At 41.4% G+C, this 8237-nt stretch overlaps 1 protein-coding gene across 1 annotated transcript in view; it reads left to right on the top strand.

Moving 5' to 3' along the window:
• Window positions 1-1542: 1542 nt before the first annotated feature.
• Window positions 1543-8237, top strand: part of ACTA2 (actin, alpha 2, smooth muscle, aorta) — a 15627-nt gene continuing 8932 nt past the window's right edge. Inside the window, exons 1-3 of the mRNA XM_004680902.2 lie at window positions 1543-1618; window positions 5877-6030; window positions 7648-7776. Of these exons, the coding sequence (XP_004680959.1) occupies window positions 5902-6030; window positions 7648-7776 (258 nt within the window). The 5' untranslated portion in view covers window positions 1543-1618; window positions 5877-5901. The remainder of the gene's footprint in view (window positions 1619-5876; window positions 6031-7647; window positions 7777-8237) is intronic.

The following is an 8237-nucleotide window of genomic DNA, read 5'->3' as shown; positions in this document are numbered from 1 at the left end:
GAAAAATACTTGTAGTTGTCCTCTTGAATGTCTTTATATGTCATCCTGGCTTGACCGCTGTAATTGCGGGAGAAAATGACACCAGCATGGTCTGGGTGAATACCATCAGTCCTCTGTGTTTAAAGGAACTTTCACCTCATAAAATTTCCTACAACTATGCAGACATGACTTGAAAGAGAAATGGGAGGAGGGTTGATTTCTTCTACTCAGATTACCCCCAATCAGGAAAATGTCTCATGTTGACTTCATATGGCCATTGTGAAAAAAAAAAAAAAAACAAACTCTGGATTGAGCCCAAATTCTCAACCTGTGCTGTATTGTGTTATCTTCCCATTTGAACATTCAGGCAGTTGCTGGTGGATAAAAACTAGATGCAGTTGACAAATTTATGGAAAGTAGAGGGAATAGTGTCAATCATTTAGTCAAGCTATTTAAAATTTTCTAATCGTCAGCAGTGCAATATCTCAAAGGTGAATATCTGTTTATGTGTGTTCCCATCATAAATCAAACAGACTGAACACCATGACATGAGTAAGTAGCTCAGCTGTAAAATAAAATCTTTCCTTCTGGGATTTTTCTCACCTATCAGCCATCTAAAAATACTTGTGGTAGGACACACAAAAAAATGTTCTATCTTGGATTTAGTTAGATCCTTGGCATGGACGAGGAGAGCAGACAAATACAAAATCATTCAAACTATCCTTGGAAACTTGGAAACGAGAGCTTAAGAAGGATTAGTGTTTTCTCACTACCTGTCTTTGAAAAAATGCCTGAGCTATCTAGTCTTTTACCTGTCACCTCACCTGTCTGGTAGGTTAGCACGAGAAAGGAGGTTATGAGAGATGCCCCGGGGATTTGCCTTTTTCTCTGAAACTGCTTCTGTGACAGGGTACTGTGTGGACCTTCTAGCTAAAGGATGTCATTCTGCTAGTTGCTCAGTGACAAATGAGAAGATAGATATCAGTATAGTACTAGGGTCATGCTGACTCCTAAGTTCCTCTGGGCAACACAGGTCTATTAGCCCCTCTCTAATTGCAAGTCTGATTTCCATTAATGTCACACATGGACTCAGTTTGTAAGCACAGCATGACCACAAAATGCTCAATCCCTCTGTATATTTGTGAACAACTGACGCGGTAGCTTTCGTCATGGCAGGTCACATTTGAAGGAGAGGTTTTTAATCTCTTCTCCTTGGGGCCACTCCTTTCTATACCCGCTCTGTTAGGAAACACCCTGAAATGCCAGCCTGCAGCACACCCTGTCTTGTGAGGGATGTGCATTTGCCCCCCTGCCCGAGCTCAGAGTCTTGGGCATTTCAGCAGTTGTTCTGAGCCTTGGGCTATTTATCTCCCATAGGCAGCTGAGCTGCTTCATGTTTCAGAAGCAAAGCAGTGGAATGCAGTGGAAGAGACCCAGGCCTCTGGCCACCCAGATGAGAGAGTTTTCTGCTGAGGTCCCTATATGGTTGTGTTAGACTGAAGACGGGCTCAAGTCTGTCCTCGTTCCTTGTTTGGGAAGTTAGTGGGAGGGGAGCAGGCCAAGGGGCTATATAACCCTTCAGCGTGCAGCCGCCCCGAACACCACCCAGAGTGGAGAAGCCCAGCCGAGCACTGCCAGGGTAAGTGGCACCAGCCCAGGGGTGTGATTTAGAGATGCTAGGGGCTCTGCTATTGCTTTGTGTAATGAAATGCTTTGGGAGATTTGGCTGGGCTCGTGCGCTCTGAAGTTTTTGAATGAAGCTTGTACTGCAAAGATGATGGCAGCTTTCCCCACCAATTAGCTAACAATTAATGACAAGAGTAATATTCATCTCATGCCGGGGAGGCAGGGGAGAGGAAGATGGAACAAAGTCAATTGTAAAATCTGGTTTATACTAATAAACCCACAGACTAGCTGCCACAGCACATTTCAGTGGTGCAGCCTTAATGCCTGCAGTAAGTCATATCTGTATTTACATAAGGCCCTGGAAACTCCAGCATTTGTTTGTGGTTCATATTTGGTGTGGGGGTTTCCACTAGACTTTGGGTTCAGCTAAGGTGCCTGGAAGTGGGTTTTAGGCATGAACAGATGTCAGTGCCTTGTGTTGGATGTTGGCTATTTGTATATTTGTTTCTGAGTTCCTCTGGCTCCACTTCGTGGTAGTGTGTTCTCTTGTGAGGTTTGTCTCTTGGGCTAATCTCCTGTTTTACACTTTAAGTTGTGCCATTTGGTGACTGCTTGTAGGAGAGCACAGCAGGAAACCAGCTGAGCCCTTGCAAATCGAGAAGGAGGGGGGTTCATGCAGCATGTGTCTGGTCTGCATTTCCCTCAGCCTACCCAGAATGAACTTCCCTGTAAACCAGAGCTTGGCAGCTTCAGCCCAGACTGGAGTTTTCACGCTGAGATTTTTCCTTCCATTTTGTGATTCATGACTAAATATGGCTTGTGTTTGAAGACTGAGGAGCTGGGAACTCTAATGTTCTCCCATCCCCCCTCCCACTAACTCCTCATTTTTGGCACCAGATGTATTCTAGTCAGTTGGAGCCAACCCCTTGGCCAGGGTGCAGTTCCAAAAGCAGACATTTGAGTGTGTTTTACCTAATTAGGAAATGCTTTGCTGCAACCCCAGCTGCTGCTCAGGTTAGATAAGAGTTTTAAACCGCTGACTCATCTGCTTTCCGGGGACAACAGAGACTTTCCTAATGACAGTGCTCATTTGAAAGATTATAAAATTCTACCTGGAGACAATTTTTGTCAAAAAATACAAACTTACTAAATTTTGAGATTTTTTTTTCCCTGCATGTTTACTGACACTGAGGGTCAGCCCTTTCTGCGGCAGTATATTTAAACACTCTCTCCAAGCCATCCCAAGACTTCACTGTACCATAAGGGCACGAATAAGGGTAGATCCATGTTTCTACAGTGAATATTCTTTCACAATTTCAAAATGTACTAATCCAAAAATTTTATGCTATTTTCAGCTCTTACTTGTTTTAGGAATCGGGTTAGTCAATCCACAGAGCTAGTGAAATCTACTGCTGGTTGCTGGTAGCCTCCGACTTGCTGCTTCTTTTTTAATGTATACGTGAACTGGGATTACAGCCCAGAGGCGTGGATGAGGGTTCACCGAGACAGAGTGGGAGCAAAACAGGCAGATCGACAAAGTCCACTGCCGAGTGGAGCAGTGGGCGAGACAGGAGAGGTCACACTATGTGGATCACCTCCCTGGCTGGGGATCAAATTTGTGCTGCAGTAGCTGGTGCAACTCAGTGATAGCACTGAGACTTTAGCCCCTGAACCAGCAGGGAGGTCCTAGTCTTCCTTTTACTTCTCATATTTCTTCTAGCTCCTTAATCTAGAAAGAAAGTCAAATCACATGAATGCCAAATGTCATTCCCAGTTGGCAAGGAAAGGGAAGAAAGGAAAAAGTCATTTTGGGTTCAGCTAAGGTGACTTGAAGTGGGTTTTAGGTATAAACATTCCTACAATGCAACACACCAGTTGCCGTTTTCTCTTCTAAAAGACTGGAAGCATGTGAAGAGGAAAGGGTAGAATAAGAAAAGATTTTAAATGCTGAGAATAATCATACAATGATGTTAATAATAATAATGTTAAGGCTAACATTTATGGAAAACTCATAACCTAAATTCTCTATGAATTGGAAAATATCTAATTTTCATAAGAACTTGTTGGAATGGGTTATTGCTGCCACTGACATTATTGCTGTTTCACCCATAAGAAAACTGTGAGCAGAAGATGTTCAATAGCTAAGTCACACAGCTTCTAAGTGTGAAGGTCAGCCTGAATTTGAGCCAGCCCCATCATGCTCTGTAATCACTGTTCTCTCACTTCAACGTATCGGGATTCTGGACGAATTGCTCCAATTCCTTCAGTCTCGATTTCCTTGTTTTTTCACTCACAAACCACAGTACACGCCATGGGCTTACAAATGTATCATCTCAGATGTTCTTTGCATAGGTCAAGAGGAAGTTGTACACACAGAGAAAGATTACAGCCTTGATTTCATGGAGAGGGGTAGCAGAATGCCAACTTCAGAGCCTTTTTTCTCATTTCCCAGAAATTTCATTTAAAGAGTTGTTCTTCATATCTAAATCTGGATATGTGTGCATAAATAAGTGTGCAATGACTTCACCAACTGGCAGGAGAATCTTGCTCAACATGAAACCCTGAGATCTCAAAGTCGGCAGAGAACTCTGTAGATGCTCCTCTTTATAGACTGTTTCACCTGAATTCCACTTGGAATGAAAATAAAAGGGACTCTTGATTGAAGCCAAAGGGGCATGATCTCTGGTTGAACTGAGCCTCAAGCCCTGTGTGACTTTGAGCAAATCACCTCCCTGGGGTTGCTCCTTTGTAAAGATAAGGACATAGGATGAAAATGTTTTCTAAAAGGCCTTCAATTTCCCCAAATCTCTAAGGTGTTCTTTTGCTCTTGTCTTTCAAATTTTGACATGTGATGCAAACTTAAATGTGAATATTAGAAAATATCACAAAACCCTGAAAAGATCATTAAAACCACTTATAAATTCCACAACTTCAAAATAACCCTCATGAACATATTATTAAATATGATTGATCTTGCAATACCTAAAAATGCATTTTAAGGGTTTCATACAATTTTAATTTATCTAGCCTATTATTCTTGATCCCACCCTTTCTTTTTTTGAAAAATATTTATTTATGTATGCATACAGAACTGGAGTACAGGCCAGAGGTGTGGGAGGATTCACCAGAGCAGAGTGGGGAGCAGAACAGGCAGATTGATTGAAATACACGCTGAGGGGAGCAGTGGGCCATACAGGAGAGGTCTGCTGCACCATGTGGGTCACCTCCCTGGTCAGTGATTGAATTTGTGTGGGAAGCGGCTGCTGATACATTTCCAGTGCTGTGCTTTAACCCATTGGGCCACCAGGGAGGCCTGCTATCTTTTCTTAGTAACAGTATCTTACTGCTTGATATGTCATTTATCCAATCTTTGTGGAATTTTTCAGGTTTGCAGTTTTTTTTGTTTTTTTTTTTAGTGAGAATAAAATTTAAAGCATCTTTAGAATGTTTAGTGTAAAATAGAAGTTCTCAGGTCCCAGAAGATATTTTTTTCTCTTAAACCTTTTCCATTAAATGTTTCAATATTTCCTGGGCCCTCCCTGGTGGCACAGCGGTTAAAGCACAGCACTAAGAAGCTTAACCCACTTCTGCATGAGTTTGATCCCCGTCTGCCCCGGAGGAGATCCACATGGAGTGGCAGACCTCTCCTGACCTGCCTGCTGCTCCCCTCAGCAGCGTACTTCGTCGATCTGCCTGTTCTGCTTCCCACTCTGTTCCTGGTGAATCCTCTCACCCTCTGCATCTCTGGCCTGTACCCCAATTCTATATGAATAAATAAATAAATAAATGTTTCAATATTTACAAATTCTCACACGTTGCCTCAAAATCTACATTAATTTTTTGATAGTTATAACATGTCTAAAATAAAATAAGGTTGGACTGATACAGGCAGAAAATGGTCAAAACTTTTAACGGATGGCAAATGATTTGTCCCCATGAAGGTCTGGTCTTGTAGTGTTTATGTTCCCATCTTTACGCTACAATGTCCATTCATTCTCTCATTTAATCAATCTTCAATATGCTCATAAGTATAGGTAGCTGCCATGCACGGTGCTAGAGGTGAGTTGTCTGAACATGAAAGTCAGAGTTTTGGTTTACAGCACTAGCTTACACGTAATTCAAATACTGTGAGAATAATGCTGTGTTACAATTAGGGACAGTGGAGAGTGTTCTGGAAGTATAGAGAAAGGATCCCCAAAGCAGTCTGAAAAGGGGGAGTGAGCAGGGAAGTTCCATGATGTGTTACCGGTGAGGCTTCCCTCTTCCTGTAGGACTGTGTGACGTGGCCCAGCTGAGATGTGCGAAGAGGAAGACAGCACAGCTCTGGTGTGTGACAATGGCTCTGGGCTCTGTAAGGCTGGCTTTGCGGGGGACGATGCTCCCAGGGCTGTTTTCCCATCCATTGTGGGACGTCCCAGACATCAGGTAAGCAAAACAAACTGGAATGAAAAGAAATAGCACAATAGCTTAGTTCCCTCTCTGTCTCTGTCCAAGGGTATCCACAGATTGTCTAGGGCTATCTGCTCAGAAATTATGTTAAAAAATAAACCTTAGATAATAGATAATGTAGAGGAACCAAATAAGGGGTGGGGGAAATTAAGTAATATAATAATATAAAAATCAAAATCAGGCAACTGTAGATCAGAGACATTCTGTAGGGGAGGAGGGGGGAGGAGGACCAGGAAGCCCACAAGGGACTATGGTGATGGTGCTCAGGGGAATTAGTGGTGGGATTTTTATGGGGAAACTATACATTGGACAAAAATGAAGGATGATATAATGACTATGTTTTTTAAAAGGACCAATTGCATATATAAATAGACTGTCTAGTAAATAGACTGATACCAAGAGAGGAACCTCCTACTTCAATCAATCAGGTATAAAATATGACCCCTTTTCCTAAGTCCTTTAATCTAAATATATTCATTGTTACTATCTTCATCATCAGAAAGACTTGTTCATTACCTCAAAAGCTCTTTGGAAAGAAACAGAAACAAAAGCTGGGGTCACACCCTCTCCAAGAGCTTGATGTTAGATGACAACAAGCATTGTTACCAAATGAAATTTTACCTAATATCACCTCTTAAGAAAATGTATCTGGACAGCCACATGGTTTTTCCATGACATTTTGTTGAAATCAAATGCTGGTGGCAGCTATCTGGTAAAAAATTGAGAACTTCATGGCAGAAATTTTACTTCTCATCAGAAATGTATTTTGCACACTGAACTTGGCTGATTGATACTTATAATTCTCAGATTGAAATATATTCACAAGGACATAAAATGGAAACCCCTCCCAAAGGAGGAATTCTTCCTATTGAATGGTGTGCTCTGGAGACAATCTGCACCAATCACTATACCCTGTGTAACCATGGAGGTTTTGCAGTTCTAAAACAGTCACTCCAGTTACGAGAATTCTTTCTTTTTTTTTTTAAGTGTAATCTTAATGATTTTTAAAAAGTACATCTGAATTAGTCGTAGTTTGGGCGATTGTCCTCATGTTTATTGGTATGAATTGATTCATTATAAATTAAGCAGTGAGTGGTCATTTGTAAGATACTGCTTTTGCTTTTGCAACATAAGAATATAATATTTCTATACCTTAAGTAGGTGAAAAATTTTAAAGTACACTTAAAAGGACTTATGACAGGCAAAATGTGATATAATTAATTTACAAAATTTCCTATATTCATTCAATAAAAAAAGATTGAGTGCAAAGAAGCAATTTGTTATAGTGCAGACAAGATAAATGGAATCTCTACCTTAACAGTTTATCAAGGAACTGTTAAAAAGATAAAGACCACAATGGAAAGTTGCCTTACCACACCACCCTCTATTATTTGGAGGCTGATTTAAGCTTGTTTCCAGTCAACAGAGGGGTTGTTGCTTATGAGCATAGAGGCCCTGAGAGTCAGCATAGTGTCACTGGTACCAAGAGAGGAACCTCCTACTTCAATGGTTTATTTAACCTTTTGTGACTGGACTGTAATCAATTAACAAGTTCTGGCACAGACTGACTTATAATGTGCTGACTCTCTTTAGGGGGTGATGGTGGGAATGGGACAAAAAGACAGCTACGTGGGTGATGAAGCCCAAAGCAAAAGAGGAATCCTGACCTTGAAGTACCCAATAGAACACGGCATCATCACCAACTGGGACGACATGGAAAAGGTACCAGGAGGCTCACTGCAAGTTGGAACTTCAGGATGCATAATCCAAGCATTGCTGCTGCAGGAGAAAATAATTCTTCATATTTATTCTAATTATCACTAACTGAAAAAAATTCTAAAATATTTGTTTTTTAAAAAAGGTTTTTGCCTAACAAAGTTTATAAACTAATTACAGATTATGGCAGCCAGTTCTGTGACAAGAATAATAGACCATTACCAATGGTGGAAATGAACAGTTTTGGCTCACACCAACTGGAGGGCTGCGTAAGACCAGCCTTGTGCAGGGGGCAGCCAGAATAACCCTCCCTTTGTTTTCATGGGAGGCTTCATGCCACCCCTCAATGCAGATTTATTTATTTATTTATGCATATAGAACTGGGGTACAGACGTGGTGAGAGGATTCACCAGAGAAAGTGGGGAGTAGAATAGGCAGGAATAGGCAGATCTAGTGAAACACACCGC

This window comes from Condylura cristata, unplaced genomic scaffold, assembly GCF_000260355.1.
Source record: "Condylura cristata isolate star-nosed mole 26May11 unplaced genomic scaffold, ConCri1.0 scaffold00011, whole genome shotgun sequence".
Lineage (NCBI taxonomy): Eukaryota > Metazoa > Chordata > Mammalia > Eulipotyphla > Talpidae > Condylura > Condylura cristata.
The sequence above is the reverse complement of the archived record's forward strand: the minus strand, read 5'-3'. Positions and strand labels throughout refer to the sequence as shown.